Below are 22,270 nucleotides of genomic sequence, written 5' to 3'. Positions count from 1 at the left end.
TCCAGCCTGGGCCACAGAGTGAGACTGTCTTAAAAAAAAAGAAAAAAAAAAGCTGTTCTTATTTTGGCCAGGCACAGTGGCTGAAGCCTGTAATCTCAGCACTTAGGGAGGCCTAGGCAAGCGGATCACATGAGGCTAGGAGTTTGAGACCAGGAGTTTGAGACCAGCCTGGACAACATGGGGAAACCTGGTCTCTACTAAAAATACAAAAATCAACCGGGCATGTTGGCAGGTGCCTGTGATCCCAGCTATTCAGGAGGCTGAGGCAGGAGAATTGCTTGAACTCAGGAGGCGGAGGTTGCAGTGAGCCAAGATCACGCCACTGCACTCCAGCCTGGGCAACAGAGTGGGACTCCATCTCCAAAAACGAAGGTTGTTCTTATTTCATGTTGGATTGTATTTTTCTAAATATCAGTGTTGAGGAATATTAACATAGACTTTGGTATGTTTATATATGTCCAGGTTCTAATAACTGGTCCAGCGGACACCCCTTATGCAAATGGCTGCTTTGAGTTTGATGTGTATTTTCCTCAAGATTATCCCAGTTCACCCCCTCTGGTGAATCTAGAGACAACTGGTGGTCATAGCGTGCGATTCAATCCAAACCTTTATAATGATGGCAAGGTAATTTAATTGCAATTTTTTGTTTCAAATGCCAATGATTGTATACAAAGGTTCTTTGTAATTTGAAGAAAAATTTTGTTTTAGTTATCTGTTAAGAGGGCATGGGTTTCTTTGTACTTCTCTTCCCTACATCCAGATTAGCTTAAGGAATAGAAAAGAAGGAACTGAAAAGAGCAGAAACAGTTAAGTGTTAATTAAGAAGCACTTATAGTCTTAAGAAGTTACTCAGGGACTTCACGTAAAGTTCTGTGATACACGCTATTAGGAACTTATTTTAAGGTGTACCTTATATTCAAGTGTTTTTACATTTTCTTGTATTAAAAGTAGGAAAATGCATTCCCATTTACAAAAAAGCTGACCAAAAGACATAATAAAAATCATCTCATATGACCATAAACCTTTTAAAATTAGATTTAAAAGAGTATTTTTCAGAGGTGTTTTGGATACTTTGATAGAAATTCAATGGTAAATTCTGTGCTGAGTATTCAATGTTTTAAAATCTAGAAGAGAAGAATTTCAAAAGGTACAGCCTGCCTCAGATACGTGGTTGCAAATTATCATTAGCTCAAATCATAAAACTAGAATTAGTTTTTTGGGTTTGTTGCAAAAGATTTGACCAGAGGCAGAACTTTCTTTGGAAGAACAAAGAACAGGTTTTCTATAACTGAGTAGGGAAGAGGAAATAGCAACGTTGACTTTACTTGAGACACTGGAACTTGAATAGAGTGTAAGTGTAAAATATTAAGATATATTTAAGAAAATAATTCTCAAGGCTTCATTGCATAGAGAAGAGGGTAAGGGCTTGGGAATCTTAAGTTAATAGTCTTTTACCATCATACTTACCTATGTGTTCCATGATACACGCAATTGTGGACTTATTTTTAAAGTTTACACACTGTTAGCATTTAACCTTAGGTCCTGTATCTGCAGATAGGTATGAGGATACATATCTGTCACTCTTAGTCCCAAGAATGCCCTATAGCAGGGCTGTCCAATGTTTTGGCTTCCCTGGGCCACTTTGGAAGAAGAATAATTGTCTTGGGCCACACGAAAATTCACTAACACAAGCAATATAGCTAATGAGCTTAAAAAAAATAGCAAAAAAATCTCATAATATTTTTAAAAACTTTACGATTTTGTTTTGGGCTGCATTCAAAGCCATCCTGGGATGCATGTGGCCTGCAGGTTGCACAAGCTTGCTCTAAAGGTCAAATGGTATATGTATGACAGCACTTTGAATAATACACAAGACTTTACAGATACAACTCTTTTTAAATTATTAATCAACTACCTGTTGAATGAATTAATGTATTTTGCGTTCTTGCTTTCACAGATTGAAAGAGTAGTAAGGAGACAGGCCTTTCTGCATTTACAAGAACCACCTATGCCGGGCGTGGTGGCTCACGCCTATAATCCCAGCACTTTGGGAGGCTGAGGCGGGTGGATCACCTGAGGTCAGGAATTTGAGACCAACCTGACCAACATGGAGAAACCCCGTCTCTACTAAAAATACAAAATTAGCTGGGCGTGGTGGCACATGCCTGTAATCCCAGCTACTTGGGAGGCTGAGGCAGAAGAAGTGCTTGAACCCGGGAGGCGGGGGTTGCGGTGAGCCCAGATTGTGCTATTGCACTCCAGCCTGGACTACAGGAGCGAAATTCTGTCTAAAAAAAAAAAAAAAAAAGAACCACCTAATATCCAAATCTGTTGGCCATTATCTAAAATTATAAAATTATTAAAAGTGTACAAAATCTGATGAGTATATTTTATGTTGATAGAATATATGCCAGAAGAACACATGTGATATGGCCCAGTTTTATTTTTATTACAAGAGTAGTTACAGGTGCAGATTAAGTGTCCCCAATTTCTCCCTGCTAAGTGAGTAAGTGTCTAATGTTATCTTTAAGTATATTTTGAGGAACCCTGGGAAGCCTGAATACTCTTTTAGGGGGTCTGTTTGTGTGAGGCTAGATTTGATCCATATACTTGAATCAAAGGAGTATATTGCAACTAGTTGAATGTAGAGGCAGATAATTAAATCAAGGTCTTTTCTGTTAAGCTGTTTTGCATTTTCAGAATTTAGAAAGAAATACACAAAAATATAAAATAGTACCACTTTTCTTTATTAAAAATAGTTAAAATAGAACTAGCATATGATCTATCAGTCCCACTATTGAATATATATCCAAGGGAAAGAAATCAGAATCTTGAAGAGATATTTGCACTGCTGTTTATTGCAGCACCATACAGAATAGCCAAGATACAGAATCAACTTAGCGGCCATCAACAGGTGAATGGATAAAGAAAACGTGGTTATACACAGTGGAATACTATTCAGCCATGAAAAGGATGAGATCCTTCCTTTCATAGCAACATAGATGAGACTGGTGGGACATTATGTTAAGTGAAATACATCAAACATTGAAAGATAAATACTGCATGTTCTCACTCATGTAGAAGCTAAAAAAATTGATCTCAATCAATGTGGAGAGTAGAATAGTGGTACTAAAGGCTGGGAGGGAAAGGTAGAGAGGAGGGAATAGGGAGAGGTTGGTTAATGGATACACAATTACAGCTAGATAGGAGGAATAGGTTCTGTTGTTTAGCACAGTAGGGTGACTGTAGTAAATAAAAATTGTATTTTGTCAAACACCTAGAAGAGAGGATGTTGAATGTTACCAACACTCAAAGGTTTGAGGTGATGGATACAATAATTACCCTATTTTGATCATTACAAATTGTATACACATATTGAAATATCACACTGTACCCCATAAATATGTACAACTGTGCTAATTAAAAATATTTTGCTTTTAAAATAATGCAGTTTTGATTAAAGTGTTATTTGTGTTGACATATAATAGGTGCTGGTCTGTTTTGCATTATGAAAAAGTTATAATGCCACACAAATTTGAATCACATCTGAAGATGCCAGTTTGTTTTAACAGACAACTCTTAGGGTTTTGTCTGGGGGACATATAAAACTGAGATATTTTGACATGATAGCATTTTGTTTTTACTTCTCGTTATGACAGTTTGTTTTTAAGCACTCTTTTTTCAATTCTGTTTATGCTTTTTTCCTTCGTCAGGTTTGTTTAAGCATCTTAAACACGTGGCATGGAAGACCAGAAGAGAAGTGGAATCCTCAGACCTCAAGCTTTTTGCAAGTAAACAAAATTTCTCTGACATTTTCACTTAAGAAATAAAGAACTGTGTAGTATTTTTAAAAATTTTTAGTGACCAAGAATAAATATAGTAAACCTAAAAAAAGATAGATTACTAGGAAATGCATATTAAATAGCTTATAGGTGAGAAGTTAGCATAGTGGAGTCTCATCTTATGTGTAATCTAAAATCTCACATTGGGGCATAAAACAAAAATTGAGTTTAGCCAAAACTCCCATCAAAAAAATTCCAGGCCAGGCACAGTGCCCACCGTTACCTGTGTTTCTTGATGTCTGTTCCTGAACAGATTATGAAAGCCTCTTACAGTTGTGCAGATGCTAACATGAAGCTAAAAAGGAGAGGGGGCACAGGTGTGTTGGCACAGCACTTTGGGAGGCTGAGATGGGTGGATCATTTGAGGTCAGGAGTTCGAGACCAGCTTGGCCAAAGTGGTAAGACCCCCATCTCTGCTAAACATACAAAATACAATTAGCCGGACGAGGTGGTGCGTGCCTATAATCCCGGCTACTAGGAGGCTGAGGTAGGAGAATCACTGGAACCCGGAAGGAGGAGGTTGCAGTGAGCCAAGATCACGGCACTGTACTCTAGCCTAGTACACGGCCTAGATAGTGCACAACTGTAAGAGGCTTTCATAATCTGTTCAGGAACAGACATCAAGAAACACAGGTAACGGTGGGCACTGTGCCTGGCCTGGAATTTTTTTGATGGGAGTTTTGGCTAAACTCAATTTTTGTTTTATGCCCCAACGTGAGATTTTAGATTACACATAAGATGAGACTCCACTAGCTAGATCACGGCACTGTACTCTAGGGTGACAGAGGGAGACTCTATCTAAAAAATAAAAATCAATAAATAAAAATGAAAGGGACAGTAAATTTGGCTTGTGAATAAAAGTCTTTACTCTGAAAATACCAACAAATTGACTCAAATCAGTGAGCCTACATTATGGATTAAAAATAAATATTTATTATTACATCAATATAAATATATGTATATATCATATATACTGTATGTTTTTATGTTAATTACCAATTGATTTTCAACTCAGATTCTAAGAAAACACTTTAGCTTGGTATAAGTAAAATAACACTACATCTTGTTTGTAAACAACTCATAGCAACATTCTGCTCAAACTGTTCTTAAGGAGCATAAAGCTAGCCATGTACTCTTTTTTTTTTTTTTAATAAGACTGAGTTTCACTCTTGTCACCCAGGCTGGAATGCAATGGCATGATCTTGGCTCCCTGCAACCTCTGCCTCCAGATGTTACTTTATTGACTTCTATAGATATATTAACTGGAAATACTGTATTCGCTAGAAATCACCTCTCTTTAATATATGTTACATCTGGGACAAGCCTTCTGGTAAATAAGTGGTGGGTTGGAAGTGGTCTTAGAACCATAAGACCATCTTGTTGATCAGAATTTCTGGCCGGGTATGATGGCTCAGACCTGTAATCTCAGCACTTTGGGAGGCCAAGGTGGGCGGATCACCTGAGGTCAGAAGTTCGAGACCAGCCTGGCCAACATGGCAAAACCCCATCTCTACTAAAAATTAAAAAAAAACATTAGGTGGGCTTGGTGACGCATGCCTGTAGTCCCAGCTACTTGAGAGGCTGAGGAAGGAGAATCACTTGGACCCAGGAGACGGAGGTTGCAGTGAACCAAGATTGTACCATTGCACTGCAGCCTGGGCAACAGAGCAAGACTCCGTCTCAAAGAAATAAAATAAAATAAATAAGAATTTCTAATCAGGTTTTTGTGATACTGTAGCAGTTAATTTTCCTTGGAATGAAAATTTAAAATGGTCTCAGGCATAGTTTTTTTATAAGTGAGTATTGTCAAGAGTACATGGCTAGGCCAGGCACAGTGGCTGACGCCTGTAATCCCAGCACTTTGGGAGGCCGAGGCAGGCAGATCACCTGAAGTCAGGAGTTCATAACCAGCCTGGCCAACATGATGAAACCCCATCTCTACTAAAAATACAAAAATTAGTCGGGTGTGGTGGCAGGCACCTGTAATCCCAGCTACTCGGGAGGCTGAGATAGGAGAATTGCTTGAATCTGGGAGGCGGAGGTTGCAGGGAGCCAAGATCATGCCATTGCATTCCAGCCTGGGTGACAAGAGTGAAACTCAGTCTTATTAAAAAAAAAAAAAAAAAAGTACATGGCTAGCTTTATGCTCCTTAAGAACAGTTTGAGCAGAATGTTGCTATGAGTTGTTTACAAACAAGATTTTTTTAGCATTTTTTTGGAAATAGAGTCTTCATATCTATTACTATTCAAGAATTCAAGAGTAAAAACAGATGTGTAAGTATTACTTATGGCTGTATTGTGCCTAATTTTATTTTGCTTTTATAATGAAATATTTCAATGTTATAATCATAAACATTGATTTTATTGTGATAGAAATTTGTGGAAACACATATTAAAGAAGAGTGTTTGTGGATAAAGTAGGATATCAGTTAACCCACGGTAAAAATGTCCCATCATAGCTGTTCTTTTCCTTTATTCTTTAGGTGTTGGTGTCTGTCCAGTCCCTTATATTAGTAGCTGAGCCTTATTTTAATGAACCGGGATACGAACGGTCTAGAGGCACTCCCAGTGGCACACAGAGTTCTCGAGAATATGATGGAAACATTCGACAAGCAACAGTTAAGTGGGCAATGCTAGAACAAATCAGAAACCCTTCACCATGTTTTAAAGAGGTATGTTCAATAAAATTAGTGAAATACTTTGTTAAAGACATTTTACAATATAGGCTGGGCACAGTGGCTCATGCCTGTAATCTCAGCACTTTGGGAGGTCAAGGCAGGTGGATCACTTGAGGTCAGGAGTTTGAGACCAGCCTGGCCAATATGGCGAAACCCCATTTCTACTTAGAAAAAAGATAAATTAGCCAGGTGTGGTGGCAGGCGCCTATAATCTCAGCTACTTGGAAGGTGAGGTTGAACCTGGGAGGTGGAAGTTGCAGAGAGCTGAGATTGCACCACTGCACTCCAGCCTGGGTGACAGCAGAGCAAGATGCCATCTCAAAAAAAAAAAAAAAAAGACATTTTACAATATAGTTTGTTAGTATTGTATTTGCCTTTATATTTATCTAGTATATGAAACTGTAGGTTTTTAGAGTTAATCCCAAAGATCATTAATAAGTCTGGACAATATAGCAAGACCCCCGTCTCTGCAAAAAGTTTAAAAATTTAGCTGGGCATGGTGGCACCTGTAGTCTTAGATACTCAGTAGGCTAAGGCAGGAGGTTTGCCTGAGCCCACGAGTTTGAGGCTGCAGTAAGCTGTGTTCACATCACTGCACTCCAGCCTAGGTGACCGAGTCTCAGGAAAAAAAAAAAAAAAATGGTAGTAGATAGTACAGATGAAGTATAAAACCATCTATATTCTAAAAGACATCTGACTAAATTTTTGAGAAGTTTTTTCTTTTCCTTTCCTTTTCCTTTCCTTTTCCGCTCCTCTCCCTCTGCTCTCCTTTCCTTTCCACCTGTCCCATCCCGTTTCGTTCTCGTTGCCCAGGCTGGAGTGCAATGGCATGATCTTGGCTCACTGCAACCTCCACCTCCCAAGTTCAAGTGATACTCCTGCCTCAGCCTCCCAAGTAGCTGGGATTACAGGCATGTGACACCACGCTTGGCTAATTTTTTTGTATTTTTGGTAGAGATGGGGTTTCACCATGTTGGCCAGGCTGATCTCGAACTCCTGACCTCAGGTGATCCACCTGCCTTGGCCTCCCAAAGTGCTGGGATTACAAGCGTGAGCCACCGCCCCGGCCTATTCTTTATTTTTATTAGTTACCATTCTACTAGCAAACTCTCTAAATATGTTTCTGAAATATTTCTCATAGAACCTTTTTTTAATTGAAGATGGTTTCTAAATTTGTCTTGCAAATAGAAATTTTGCCCTTATTCTAATGTGTGTATATAAGGAGAATGCCATTTCTTTTTTTTATTTTTTTGAGACAGGACTTGGCTCTGTTGCCCATGCTGAAATACAGTGGCGGAATCTTCGCTTACTGCACCCTCCGCCTCCCCGGTTCAAGTGATTCTCGTGCCTCAGCCTCCCGAGTAGCTGGGACTGTATGCGCATACCACCACAACTGGCCAATTTTTTTTGTATTTTTTAGTAGAGACCAGTTTTCACCATGTTGGCCAGGCTGGTCTCGAATGCCTGACCTCAGGTGATCCGCCCGCCTCCGCCTTCCAGAGTGTTGGAATTACAGGCGTGAGCCACTGCACCTGGCCACATTTCCTTTTCTTTAGGAAAAAAAATTGGATGATATGAGTTTCCAAAACCTGTATTAATACACTGAAGTGGTTTTTTCCACATCATCCTGAAGTGTGGCTGTGTGTGTGTGTGTGCGTGTGTGTAGCTCTTTGCCTATGATTAGTTGTCTCTCCATAGTATGCCTAAATACAATTATACTTTTCACCTGCCATATCAAATTACATTAGCATCATAACTTGCTGTGATTGTGTCCAGAAACATTTTTCTGTCTTAAAATTGTTTCACTTGATCATTAATTTCTTAAATTGTGCTGGAAAGGTAACATTTTAGAGGAAAAAATGGTATATTTACCTGACATAAAATTGATCTTTAATATAACTATGCAGATGTTCTGCATGAATACTATGAAACCACCTCCTTCATCAGATAGCACTGATGAATATTTCTTTTTCTTTGGCTTTTGCTGTTACTGAGTAAATTTATATTCCAGTGTCCTTTGAATGACAAAGTTGGATACTTTACTTTTGCAAAGATTGCACCACAGCACTCTAGCCTGGGCAGCACGGCGAGACTTTGTCTCAAAAAAAAAAAAAAAAAGTAATTTGTTTTATGCATATCATTTTTTTCAGGAAGAATAAACACAGGGAACTCAGAGAAGGGGATGACTTTTACAAAAAGCAAATATGTATAATTTGAGACAATCATCTTTCTCATTCTTTAGAACCTAGCTTGCATTAAAGGGGCCACTCCTTGGCCATGTATGCTTTCCCAGTTTTCCTAATCAAATGCCACTCACTACTCTTTGAATGCCCTGGGCTTTTTGCTTTTGTTTATTGTTGTTCTTTAAAATATATTTTTCTGGTACACTCACCTCCCATCTGATTCTGTTGCTATCATCGTTCTTCATTTAAAGCTGTGTCACACTTACTTCTGTATCCCAGAGGCTTCAAACCCAATAACTATTAAATGTGGTGGGATCGTATTAGTGTTGGACATCCATTCTCAGAGCTTTCTAGTGACTTTCCCTTTGTAGGTTTGATTGTCTGTTCTTTAGGGCAGACATGCTCCCTGGGCAATGCTCAACCAGAATACAGAGCAATGTTTCCAAATTGATAATTGTTTTCTAATTTAAATTTGTCAGAAATAGACTCTTACTACTATATGTTGGTAGAAATTTTACTCAGTTTTTCAAAGATAGAATTCAAGATAAAATTTAAAAATTGCAAATGTAAACCACAGTAGTAATAAGGAAATTTAACATCCTAAAATAAAATCCTATCTATAAATTAAACAGAAGATAAAATTAAGAAGTAAGAATAAAATTAAGCAAGTAAGAATAGTGCCATTTCAGGCTCACGCTTGTAATCCCAGCACTTTGGGAGGCCGAGGCGGGCGGATCACAAGGTCAAGAGATCGAGACCACGGTGAAACCCCGTCTCTACTAAAAATACAAAAAATTAGCCGGGCCTGGTGGCGGGCACCTGTAGTCCCAGCTACTCGGAGAGGCTGAGGCAGGAGAATGGCGTGAACCCGGGAGGCGGAGCTTGCAGTGAGCTGAGATTGCGCCACTGCACTCCAGCCTGGGCAACAGAGCTAGACTCCATCTCAAAAAAAAAAAAAGAATAGTGCCATTTCTGGAGGATCCATTTCTGGGGATTTCTGTGTGAATGCCTTTGGCATTTAGAAGATACTTATCTAGGTGTTCTTTGAATTATCTTTTAAAGGCAGAAATTTCTCTGTTGTCAATACTTTTTAAATCTTTTCTCCTGGTTACTTATTTATTAGCATTTGCCTTCTGAATATATTCTATCATATGTGTCTTGTGGTCTCTGGACAGGATTAATTTTCCAAGTGTCTGACCACAGTTGTACACTCATTTCTGCTATAAATTTCTTTTCTCTTTTTTCCCCTCCCCTCCTCTCCCCTCCCCTCCCCTCCTCTCCCTTCCCCTCCCCTCCTCTCCCCTCCCCTCCTCTCCCCTCCCCTCCCCTCCCCTCCTCTCTTCTTTTCTTTTCTTTTTGAAGGAGTCTTGCTTTGTCGCCCAGGCTGGAGTGCACTGGTGGTATCTCAGTTCACTGCAACCTCCGCCTCCTGGGTTCAAGCAATTCTCCTGCCTCAGCCTCCCAAGTAGCTGGCACTACAGGTGCCCGCCACCATGCCCAGCTAATTTTTGTATTTTTAGTTTCACCATATTGGCCAGGCTGGTCTTGAACTCCTGACCTTGTGATTTGCCTGCCTCAATCTCCCAAAATGCTGGGATTACAGGTGTGAGCCACCACACCAGGCCATAAATTTCATATATATGTGTTTCAACACATCATATCAAATCATGAGCTTGATTTTTCCCTGCTAATATTGTAGAGTTGATTAAATTGCCTTTTTTTTTTTTTTTTTTTTGAGTCGGAGTCTCGCTCTTTCACCCAGGCTGGAGTGCAGTGGCACGACCTTGGCTCACTGCAAGCTCTGCCTCCCGGGTTCACGCCATTCTCCTGCCTCAGCCTCCCAAATTGAGTTTTATGGATAGAAAAGCATTGCAATGTCTGTATATTTGTTTCTTTAAATGTATTTGTAATAATCTAAATATTAATTTAAATGTATTTATAGTATAAATTATTTAAATATATTTATAATACATTTTACTTCTTTGTAATGCCATTTACTCTATCTTTTAAATTTGACTGTAAACACTGCTTGTTCTCCTGTTTACTTTTTCTCAAGGTAATACACAAACATTTTTACTTGAAAAGAGTTGAGATAATGGCCCAATGTGAGGAGTGGATTGCAGATATCCAGCAGTACAGCAGTGATAAGCGGGTAGGCAGGACTATGTCTCATCATGCAGCAGCTCTCAAGGTGAGTAAGCCTTTCTAACAGGAGCCCTGTTGCCTTAAGAGTGTGTAATTATTGACAGAACCATGCCTACCAGAAGATAATGGGAGGGAGAGAATTAAAGAAACATAATAATATATTTTCAGTTCAGAGGAATAAATTGTTACTCAGAAGTCTATAGAAAAGATACATTTTTTTTTGCTAGTAGATTGGCAGTTCCTAAAATAAAAAGTGGGTCCAAGGACTGAGTCAACAGAGTTTTGTAAAGTTCCTTGAAGATAATGATGATAAGATGTGCTCCATGAATGCCTTTTCCTTTTTCTTTTTTTCTTTTGAGACTGGATTTCACTCTGTTGTCCCAGCCTGGAGTGCACTGGTGGCATCATGACTCTGTGTAACCTTGAACTCCTGGGCTCAAGCAGTCCTCCCACCTCAGCTTCCCATGTAGCTAGGACTACAGGCAGCTGCCACAGTGCCCAGCTAAATTTTTTTATTTTCAATTTTGTAGAGATGGGGTCTCACCCTATTTCCTAGGCTAGGCTTAAGTGATCCTCCCACCTCAGCCACCCAAATCGCTGGGATTATAGGCATGTGCAACCGTGCCAGACTTGAAGGACTTCTTTTATTCCATTAGTCTTTCCCTACGCCTCCTGCCTTCCAGAATTTGATTACTTGGAGTGATGAGGGAGATGTGAGTTGCAGATTCTCCCTCAGCTGATGGTGGCAGTGGCTGTGTTAGGGGAGACAAGCAGTTGTTTTCAGTTTGGACGTTCATAGAATGGAAATGTGAAATGTAATTGGTTTGGAAGATTTTGTGTCTACCCACGGAGATCTTTCTTTGTAACAGCCTTCCTTTTTTCCTGCATCTGAATGTCTTTACTCATTTCATCCTCCACCAATATACTCCCTTTCTCTATCTTCAGGTTTTTCCATTTCTACTGGCTTGTTATCTTCTAACTTTAAAGCTGTCTTCACTTCAAACAACTAGTTGATGATAAGGATTTGTTAGTTTTTTAGGTGTGATTTTTAAAAAGATTCCTATCTTTTCAGGACAAGTACAGAAATATTTGTGAATGACAAAGTGTATGATGTCTGGGATTTACTTCAAAATAAAATGACAAGGGGAAAGTGTGGGAATATAGATGAAAGAAGACAGGCCATGAGTTGATAATGGTTGAAGTTGTGTGGTAGATTCATAGGACTTCATTGTACTCTTCTGCCCACTTGATGTTTGAATTTTTTCACTATAAAAATGTTTTGAAAAAGAGAGAAAAACACTTGCAGAAAATTTCCCTAAGCTAGTTCTATTTTGCCCCTATTATTATGAAACAGATTGTCTTCTTTCACCGTCAGACTGTAGCAGTTGACACTTCTTGCCTCCATTTTTTAACCTTTGTCTCAGTAATCAACTTATGCAGTTTGACTTCTATTTTACCAAAGTTACTATCTCTCCAGTTCTCAAAGCCAGTGACCCTGGCTCACTTCTCCATTCACTTCATCTGCTCTCCCTCCTCCAGGCCTTTACACATGGTTTCCATTTTCCTCTACTTTTCAGCTCTTCTGCTTGCTCACCTCCATTCATATTTCAGCTTAAGTTTCACTTCATGGAACCCTGCCTTGACTGGTTTGTTTGTTTGTTTTTGAGACACTGTCTCTCTGCCACTCAGGCGTGACCTTGGCTCACTGCATCTTCCGCCTCCCTTGTTCAAGCGATTCATCTGCCTCGGCCTCCTGAATAGCTGGGATTACAGGCATCTGCCACCAGACCCAGATAATTTTTGTATTTTTATTTTCATTATTTATTTTATTTATTTTTTTTAGATATAATCTTGCTCTGTTGCTCAGCCTGGAGTGCAGTGGCTTGATCTCGGCTCACTGCACCCTTCACCTCCTGGGTTCAAGCTATTCTCCTGCCTCAGCCTCCTGAGTAGCTGGGATTACAGTCACCTGCCATCATGCCCAGCTAATTTTTGCATTTTTAGTAGAGACAGAGTTTCACCATGTTGGCCAGGCTGGTCTCGCACTCCTGACCTCAAGTGAGCCACCACGCCCTGCCCCACTGATAGACTTAGATCATTTCAGTATAAGCATTTCTAACTCTCTGTGCCTACCTTTTAAAACACTCATAACATTTGTCTAATGTTTGTCTTTTGTACTATACTTTTCATCTGTAGACTATCTTGGCTTTTCTGCTTACACTCTTCTTAATTCTTTCAGTGTGTTTTCCTTTTTCTCTTTTTCCTGAGCGATTGTTTACCTGAAGGCTTACTTTCTGGCCTTCAGAACTATTTTTTTCTTTCAGTTTTTCCTTCATTGTATCTGTAACCCTGACTTTGTTCATTTACTCTCTAAAAGTGACACTTCAAACTGTTGTCAGCTGTTAGCTTTCTCTTGAATTGTATTACTGACATTTTTTATGTAGATGCCCTGTCATCATCTCCTTAAAGGAGATTTTCTTCAAATCAAGTTTTCTAGTTTTCTATTTACTTAATTTTACTTGATTTTAAACCATTTTTCTCTGTCTTAGAATCTTCAAGTATTATGTGTCTCATCCTTCATCCAGCACCCCTGGTCAGTACTAGGTCCTGTCAGTGTTAACCTCATGAGGGGACTGTCCTCTCCCCACCCCATGATTTCTGTTGAGTTCCCACAGCTTTGTCTGTTTGTCCAGCTTCCTTGTACCAGGTTCTCCTCGTTTCAGTTCCTTCTTTATTGCATTACCAGGCTGATCTTCCCCAAATATGTATTTAGATATGTTTTTCACTTACACAAAACTGGCTCAAGTCCAGCTTCTTTTCATTCAGTGTCTTGCTCATATCCACATTCCTTTATTTCTTCAGTGTCACTGTCACCTGGAATTTTCCATCTCTGAATTAATTCAAATTTATATCATTTTAACTATACATTTGCTGTTGAGTGCTACACAAGAAAAATACATAGTTGTCCAGGCACAGTGATTCATGCCTATAATCCCAATACTTTGGGAGGCCAAGGCAGGCAGATCAGTTGTGGTCAGGAGTTCAAGACCAGCCTGGCCAATATGGTGAAACCCCAAGTCTATTTAAAAAAATACAAAAATTAGTCAAGTGTGGTGGCTTATGTCTGTAGTCCCAGCTGCTGGGGAGGCTGAGGCAGGAAAATCGCCTGAACCCGGGAGGTGGAGGTTGCAGTGAGCTGAGATTGCGCCATTGCTCTCCAGCCTGGGCAACAAGAGTGTAAAATTCTGTCTTAAAAAATAAATGAAAAGTATGTAGTTGTTTAGCTTGACTCCACAATAAAATCATAGTATCCCTGTATTAGACTGTTCTTGCATTGCTATAAAGAAATCTTTGAGACTGGGTAATTTATAACAAAAAGACATTCAATGGGCCCATGGTTCTGTAGGCGGTACAGGAAGCATGGAGCTGGCATTTACTCTGCTTCTGTAGAGGCCTCAAGGACCTTATACTCATGGTGGAAGATGAAGCGGAATCAAGAAGGAGTAGGGGTGTGGGAGGTGCCACACTTTACAACAACCAGATCTCGTGATAATTCACTCACTATCTCAGGACAGCACCAATCCAGAAACTGTCCCCATGATCCCCATTTCTCTCACCTCCAACACGGGGATTACATTTCAACATGAGATTTGGGCAGGGACAAATATCCAAACTAGATCAATCCCCAACCTTAAGTGGGTCCTCATGATTGCCAGATTTTTCTTTCTCCTTCCCTGGTTAGTGTTTTCACCTGTTGTCCACAGTGGAAGGAAGTGAAAATCAAGTGGAAGTGAAAATCAAGGCTAGGGAAATTTTCACTTACCGGCATCTAAATGTGCTATGAAACTTTGCAAATAGCTGCAACGTAGAGTTGTTTTTTCCTATTTATGTGTCATAATTTCAGCCAGAATTTTAGACTTCATAAGCTTAAAGATTTTATCCTTATTCTACTCATTGCCTTTATGTTGTTGGTATTTAACACAGTGCCTCATACATAAAAATTGTTCTATAAATAAATGTTGTTTAGCTAATTTTCAAAGTCAGCTGTTGACATTATTTTTATTTTATTTTATTTTATTTATTTTATTTTATTTTATTTTATTTTATTTTATTTTATTTTCTGGGGTTTCACCATGTTGGCCAGGATGGTCTCGATCTTTTGACCTCATGATCTGCCCGCCATGGCCTCCGAAAGCGCTGGGATTACAGGCGTGAGCCATCAGGCCTGGCCGACACAATTTTAAAAGCCTTTGGTGTGATTATTTAAGGTCATTTCTCTCTCACCAGAAAATTATGAACCAAATCTTTGCATGTGTAGACAACCAGCCACTCCCAATTAACATGCCTATATCCTTCTGTAAATTGCAATATAGAGCAAAGCAAAGTTTATTTAATCTCTATAGATCTTCTTTTTAACTTAATTTTTTAAAAAGTTCTAATGATAGGCGGGGTGCAGTGGTTCACAGCTGTAATCCCAGCATTTTGGGAGTCCGAGGCAGGCGGATTGCTTGAGATTAGGAGTTCGAGACCAGCCTGGCCAAGAAGGCAAAACCCTGTCTCTACCAAAAACACAAAAAAATTAGCTGGGCATGGTGGTGCATACCTGTAATAGCAGTTGCTCGGGAGGCTGAGGCACGAGAATTGCTTGCGTCTGGGAGGTGGAGTTTGCAGTGAGCTGAGATTGTGCCTCTGCACTCTAGCCTGGGTGACACAGTGAGACCTTGTCTCAAAAAAAAAAAAAAAAAAAATTCTAATGATACAATTATTTCTAAGGTTTATTCTGAGCATTAAGTGGGAAAATTAGTGTGAACATTTGCAGACATTTTATATACAGCCTACTACCTAATAAATATTTTCTTCATTTGCTAAAGTATCAGTGGATTTATTTTAATTTATGGACTTGTCTTTCTCTCAAAAACATTTAGCCAGAGTCAGCATGTATGACAAATCAAGGGATTACGGTGTTTAATTTGAAAGAGTGTATAGGCTGGGCACAGTGGCTCACACCTGCAATCCCAGCTCTTTGGGAGGCCAAGGCAGGTGGATTGCTTGAGACCAGCAGTTTGAGACCAGCTTGGGCAAAATGGCGAAACCCCATCTGTATAAAAAATTAGCTAGGCATGGTGCTTCATTCCTGTAGTCCCAACTACTTGGGAGGCTGAGGTGGGAGGATTGCTTAAGCCCAGGAGGTTGAGGCTGCATGAGCTGTGATTGTGCCGCTGCTCTCCAGCCTGGATGACAAAGCAAAGCTATCTTAAAACAAAATAAAATAATATATGTATGTAGGCCGGGTGCATTGGCTCATGCCTGTAATCCCAGCACTTTGGGAGGCCGGGGCAGGTGGATGACAAGGTCAAGAGATCGAGACCAGCCTGGCCAACATAGTGAAACCCCATCTCTACTAAAAATACAAAAAAATTAGCTGGTCATGGTGGCACACACCTGTAGTCCCAGCTATTCGGAAGGCTGAGGCAGAAGAATCACTTGAACCCGGGATGCGGAGGTTGCAATGAGCTGAGATCGCGCCACTGCATTCCAGCCTGGGCAACAGAGCGAGACTCCATCTCAAAAAAAAAAGAGTATATGTATCTAATAATGTCCTTAGAAGTTGTCAGTAATGCTGTTTCTGTGACAGCTTGGGAGCATGGGTAGGATCTACTGGTAGGTTACTGAGGTCTTTTCAGCAACGTCGGTTACTTGGAGGTTAAGGATTCTTGTCAGTTTTGCTTACTACCTACTATATTAAGTGCCTGTAACAGTAGCTTGCACAAGGAGGGGCTCCGTAAATATTTGTAGGCTTAATGCTTTGGGTTTTGTTAAAATTCAGTTCCTGCCTCAAATGATGTTGTGCTAGAGGGTTTACAGTTCTAACATTAGTCCTTTTCTCCTGCATAGCGTCACACTGCTCAGCTCCGTGAAGAGCTGCTAAAACTTCCCTGCCCTGAAGGCTTGGATCCTGACACTGACGATGCCTCAGAGGTGTGCAGAGCCACAACAGGTGCTGAGGAGACTCTAATGCACGATCAGGTTAAACCCGGCAGCAGCAAAGAACTCCCCAGTGACTTCCAGTTCTGAGCTGCATTGACGTGGACTTCATAGATACAAAGGCTTCGAAGCACAAGCCAAATATGTCAATATTTGTATGTAAGAAACTAATTATGTAATAGGTAATGAAACTGAAACTATACTATGCCCTTAAGGAGATCCAGTTTAATTCAAGGTGATCTTTTATTTACCTGTACAGGAGTGTAAACTTTTTTGTGCTTTTATTTTTCAATTGTGAGAACCACTGATTGGTATGTTCAACAAATTTGTGTATACAAAGAAATGGATAAATCACTGCTATATAAGGGAAACTACCTTAGGAAAGAATGTTTACTGAATGTTTATTTTATTTTTTTTTTTTACTGTAGAGTGAGGGGTTGTTAACAAAGAATATATATTGGTCATTCTTACAACTACTATTTAAAGTCAGCAACTTTTCACTGAATTTGATAGATTTTATGTTTGGCCATATCTTCATGCTCACATTTGATTTCTGAAGACCTCCTACATACACTTCAATAAAAGTTAAATGGACATACTCCCTCTTTTTTGATTTACTGGTACATTTTTAAAATAATAAATCTGCCATAAAATGCATTATATCTGGAGACTTGCACTTGTATGGATGAATTTATTACATTCAACATATTTAATTTTATGCCTTCTAATTCTAAGATGCAGAAAAAAATAAATGAACATGATTTTATTCTATGCCAACATTTGGGCCTCTGAATGTATCTGTTATTTGAATTTAAGTATTTGAAAAGGAATGGTCAATTTGAAAGTCATTCTAAGCTGATTTTTTTTTTTCTAAAGGGCTCCTTTTTTCCTGGACTATGTGGTTTTATGACTAAAGTCACATGTATGTATTAAACATTGAGGCTCTGTAGAGGAGAGAGGATGTACCTCTCTGGTGCTGTTACAGTACATTCTGTACCTGCCATACAGGCTCATTTTCATGCAAATTCTTCCTAGAGCCAAATAAATAAAGACTTAGGTGAATTAGTATGTCTTGTTTCTAAACCCCTTTGCCATGGTGTGAAATGCTATTTCTATAAAGAATTGAACACTTTCAAGACTTAAGCATGGGAAAACAAAGCATGTTTTTCCAAGACCAGTTGCCGCAGGGGAAAGGCTAAGGTGATTCTTTGACAGTATTTTTATAAATAAAAGCGGCGGCTGTGCACAGTGGCTCACACCTGTAATCCCAGCACTTTGGGAGGCCAAGGCAGGCGGATCTCCTGAGGTCAGGAGTTCGAGACAAGCCTGGCCAATGTGGTGAAATCATGTCTCTATAAAAATACAAAAATTAGCCAGGCATGGTGGTAGGTTCCTGTAATCCCAGCTACTCAGGAGGCTGAGGCAGGAACTGGAGCTGACGCCGGAATCTGGAGCTGACCAGGAGAAGCTGTATTCTGAAAGGCGAATTGCTCTCTGATGAAAAAGGGGATCTTGGGGAAATGATACTCTCTTATGTACAAAGTATAAAGCTCCTTCAGCGTGGAAAAAGGAGAAATGAATAGTATTTGGACAGGAAATCAAAGATTCTAAAACACATAGTGTTAGGTCTGGTGGGTAGTGAGCTACACCGAGAATGACAAAATAGTGGTAGTTTACAAGAAGAAAAAAATTATGTCACCCACAGACATGCCAGCTAAAATCTAAGTATAAAATTATCAGCAATAATAAAGAACAGTCATTAATCCTCTAGGCTATTTTTTGTTGTTTTTGTTTTTGGACTGTGAGTGCTGGATGATAAAAGCTGTATCAAATGCATTGTCTGTCTTCCATGTAAAGTGAAAGTAGCAATACCAGTACTATAAGGTCCAGTTCATATTTTTTAAAAGCCAAAGTCTAAACACCTATATTGGAACCAATTACATTAAAACATTACATTTGAGATCCAGACTTTATGTCAACAAACATTTGAGCACTCATATTTTACTAGTTGCAAGTTCCTGCGCTTGAGGAGTCAATGACAGACGTGAAAACATGTCAGTGCCATCTGGCAAGTTCTCTGGTAGAGTTATTTACAGGGTGATATTGGGAGCACAGAGGAGAATCCTTATCTCAGGCAAAACGTTGGGTGGGCACTGAGGTGATAATGGTCTGGAAAAGCTTCCTAAGTGCAGACTGAGTCTTGAAGGATGAGGATAAATAAAGCCAGGCAGAAACAAGATAATCCAGACACAGGAGAGCAAAAGGAGAGCTCAGGTTGATGGCACTATATTAGATGTTACTGGATTTTTAACAGGCAAAGTGAGGATAGTCAAATGGGATGGGAGGCAGTGGTTTTGGAAAGAGAGGAGGGGTCAGTTCATCCCAGGCCTTTGCTTGCTCTGTTAAGGAGCTTTGACTTTCTGTAGGTGAAGGAGAGCTCACAAGTAGCTCTAAGGAAGCAACCTGATTAGTCTATTTCAGGAAGATCATTCTGCAAGCTGTTGGGAAGCAAGATCAATTAAAAGCCTGCTCACATCCAAGCAATAGGTCACAAACTAGGGCACATAAACTGTGGAGATTAAGAGACAATTGACAGGACTTTGGGAAATACGTATATTTTGTTATGAGAATAACTTCAGCATGTTTTCAGGCTGGGGAGCCAGGGGAGAAGTCCTTGGGGAAGGATGGAGCAAAGCCTAACAGACATAAATGATTTGGGTCCAAGAGCACATACAGAGAACTTGAAGAGATGTGAAAATCAGTAAAGTGAATTGGTCTATTTGTGAAACTTTTAACTATATAAAGTTTTTATCTTAATGAAAAGTAAAAAAACAAAAAGTAAAACTGCTTAAATACTTTCCTAGCATTAAGACAAAAATCTCCAAAGTCAGACAAATGTAAAATGTACTGTAGGCTGGGCATGATGGCCCACACCTGTAATCTCAGCATTTCGGGAGGCCGAGGCAGAAGGATTGCTTGAACTCAGGAGTTTGAGACCATGCTGGGCAACATGGCAAAACCCTGTCTCTACAAAAAATAGCAAAATTAGCTGGGCATGGCGGCACATGCTTGTGGTCTCAGCTACTCTGGAGGCTGAGGTGGGAGGATTGCTTGAGCCCAGGACATAGAGGCCGTAGTGAGCCTAGATCACATGACTGCACTCCACTGTGGGCAACAGCAAGACCCTGTCTTAAAAAGAAAATTAATGGATGTTCTTAACCCATCTCTTACTGTTGGACAGTTTGGAATTGCTTTTGTCTCTGCTTTTCTGATTATAACTAATGCTGTGATGAGCATGGTCTTATCTTTATTTTCTTATGATAAATCCTAGAAGTAGAATTCCTAGGTCAAAGGTTTTGACATATAATGACCGCTTTCCTGAGAGGTACTGATTCACACTTGGAACATCATTTAGTGTTGCCATGCGTTGGCCAGCATTGGAGATTATAATTTTTTGATCTGATATTTGTATTATCATCAAACATGTTTTAATCTGCATTGAACATTGTTTATATTACCCATTTGAATTTCTAATTTTGTCAGTTACCAGTTTATACCTTTTCCCTATTTTGTGTATTTTCTTAGAGTCTTTTAATATGTATCAGCTACTTATAGTAGAATATTAGTTTTTGTCAAACTTCTATGTATTTGTCCAGATGGCATTTTAATTTTTGTTTAATTTTTCTCATAGAAGTTTTAAATTGTGGGGCCGGGTGTGATGGCTCACTCCTATAATCCCAGCACTTTGGGAGGCTGAGGCGGGTGGATCACGAGGTCAAGAGATCGATACCATCCTGGCCAACGTGGTGAAACCCCATCTCTACTAAAAACACAAAAATTAGCTGGGCGTGGTGGCACATGCCTGTAGTCCCAGCTACTTGGGAGGCTGAGGCAGGAGATTTGCTTGAACCCAGGAGGCAGAGGTTGCAGTAAGCCCAGATCGCATCACTGCACTCTCCAGCCTGGTGACAGAGCGAGACTCCATCTCAAAAAAAAAAAAAAAACAATTTAAATCGTGAAGTCATCTATTGCTCTGTTCCTTTCTGATTTTAATTGCATTTTATTCTTGTGAAGTTATTCCCTATGCAAAGACAAAAAAAGGCTATATATTTTCTTACTGAGATTGATTTTTGGTATTGTTATAGGCTTGGCTGCAACTGAATTGCAACAGGCTTGAGCTGCTTCCCATCTCCCACCCTGCAGAGGCAGGTATGGTGGTGACAAGCCAGAGTCCACATGTGGATGGAAGATACAAGCCATGTTGAAAGGAAGCTCCATCCTGCTTTCTCTTTCCTCTTCAAACTCTGCCCGGTTTCTAGCAGCCATCCAAGCCTCCTTTCTCTCAGCTTCTAGCCTCCTGATGCTTCAAGCTCTAAAGGGGCTGACATGAACCCTGTGAGCCTATACATTTCCTGTATAGAAGAGGCATTCTCTGGCCTTCTTTCTCCCTTAGTTCCTGGATGTGATCTCGTAGTGCTCCCATGAGCGTCACCAAAAGTCTGCTTTCCATTGCTTCCTTCATGTGTGTCCCTCTTCAGGTTGCACCAGCTGTTTTCCTATGCAGGAAGAGACTGCAGCCCACCACCATTTTAATTGTTTTCAGTTTTATTCACGTCTCACTTCTCCAGGGAGAGAATACCCAGTCCAATCATGTCAGCTGCAGGCCGCCCTGGGCCGCTGGGAGACCTACGGCCTCAGGTTAGACACTTCTGCCTGCTGGGGTCCCCAGGATACTGCTCCTCCCCACCTCCCTGTACTCCTCTGGGTCACAAGGTAGACATGCATTTCCCTCGTTCTTATTCTTACCACTTCTGTTCCTTGCTGTTGCTTTCCCCCAGCCTTTCTATAGGTTTTGTTCTTTGGTTTATTCCTTCCCTTTTTCACCTTGCTGTCTGCAAAGTCAGCAAATGGAGCCATAGAGTGCCTTCCATCTCTGGAGCTTTTCTCATCTTTAGAGAAACCAGCTAGAGCTCCTTTAACCTGTCTGTGCCCCCTTTCTGGGAGCTGCTATTTTTGTTATTGCCCTTCTTGCCAGATAAGTATGAGATTTCCCAAGCCTGGCCAATTTTCAAATATTTGTCCTGTTGGGTTTTTTTTTTTTCTCTTTTTATAAGACTTTGTCAGAATTTTTTGATATAAATTCACAAATGAGAAAAAATACTTTTCAAGCCCAAATCACTGATATGGTAGTTTGGTTAAAAAAAAAAATCTTCCCCCGGTTGTCTCCGTACCCCAAAGGTAGCAGTTACTTCCTGAAGCAAGGCAAATACTTCCTTTGACCCAAAGGGCAAAGTTAATCTCCCAAAGGAGTTTAGCAAGGGAGAGCTCAGAAAGGCCTGAAGCTCACCTACCCTTAGGTGTGATTTGTAAATGCCTCTTTACCAAGGAAAGATAGTGCCTTAACTTGTTCTGAGCACTTGTACCTGCTCTGCAATGT

The 22,270-nt window shown here is 40.0% G+C and overlaps 1 protein-coding gene across 8 annotated transcripts in view; it reads left to right on the top strand.

The window, feature by feature from the left end:
* The window catches only part of BIRC6 (baculoviral IAP repeat containing 6), a 258,422-nt gene extending 240,521 nt beyond the window's left edge, over positions 1-17,901 (top strand). For all 8 annotated transcript variants that reach the window (XM_030800387.1, XM_030800383.1, XM_030800386.1 and 5 more), the window contains 5 exons: positions 463-624; positions 3,714-3,791; positions 6,326-6,514; positions 10,760-10,894; positions 16,744-17,901. In XM_030800387.1, coding sequence (XP_030656247.1) covers positions 463-624; positions 3,714-3,791; positions 6,326-6,514; positions 10,760-10,894; positions 16,744-16,923 — 744 coding nt within the window. In that variant the 3' untranslated portion in view covers positions 16,924-17,901. The remainder of the gene's footprint in view (positions 1-462; positions 625-3,713; positions 3,792-6,325; positions 6,515-10,759; positions 10,895-16,743) is intronic.
* Positions 17,902-22,270: the final 4,369 nt, after the last annotated feature.

Source organism: Nomascus leucogenys, chromosome 19 (genome assembly GCF_006542625.1).
Source record: "Nomascus leucogenys isolate Asia chromosome 19, Asia_NLE_v1, whole genome shotgun sequence".
Taxonomy (NCBI): domain Eukaryota; kingdom Metazoa; phylum Chordata; class Mammalia; order Primates; family Hylobatidae; genus Nomascus; species Nomascus leucogenys.
This window is presented reverse-complemented; position numbering and strand designations above follow the sequence as displayed.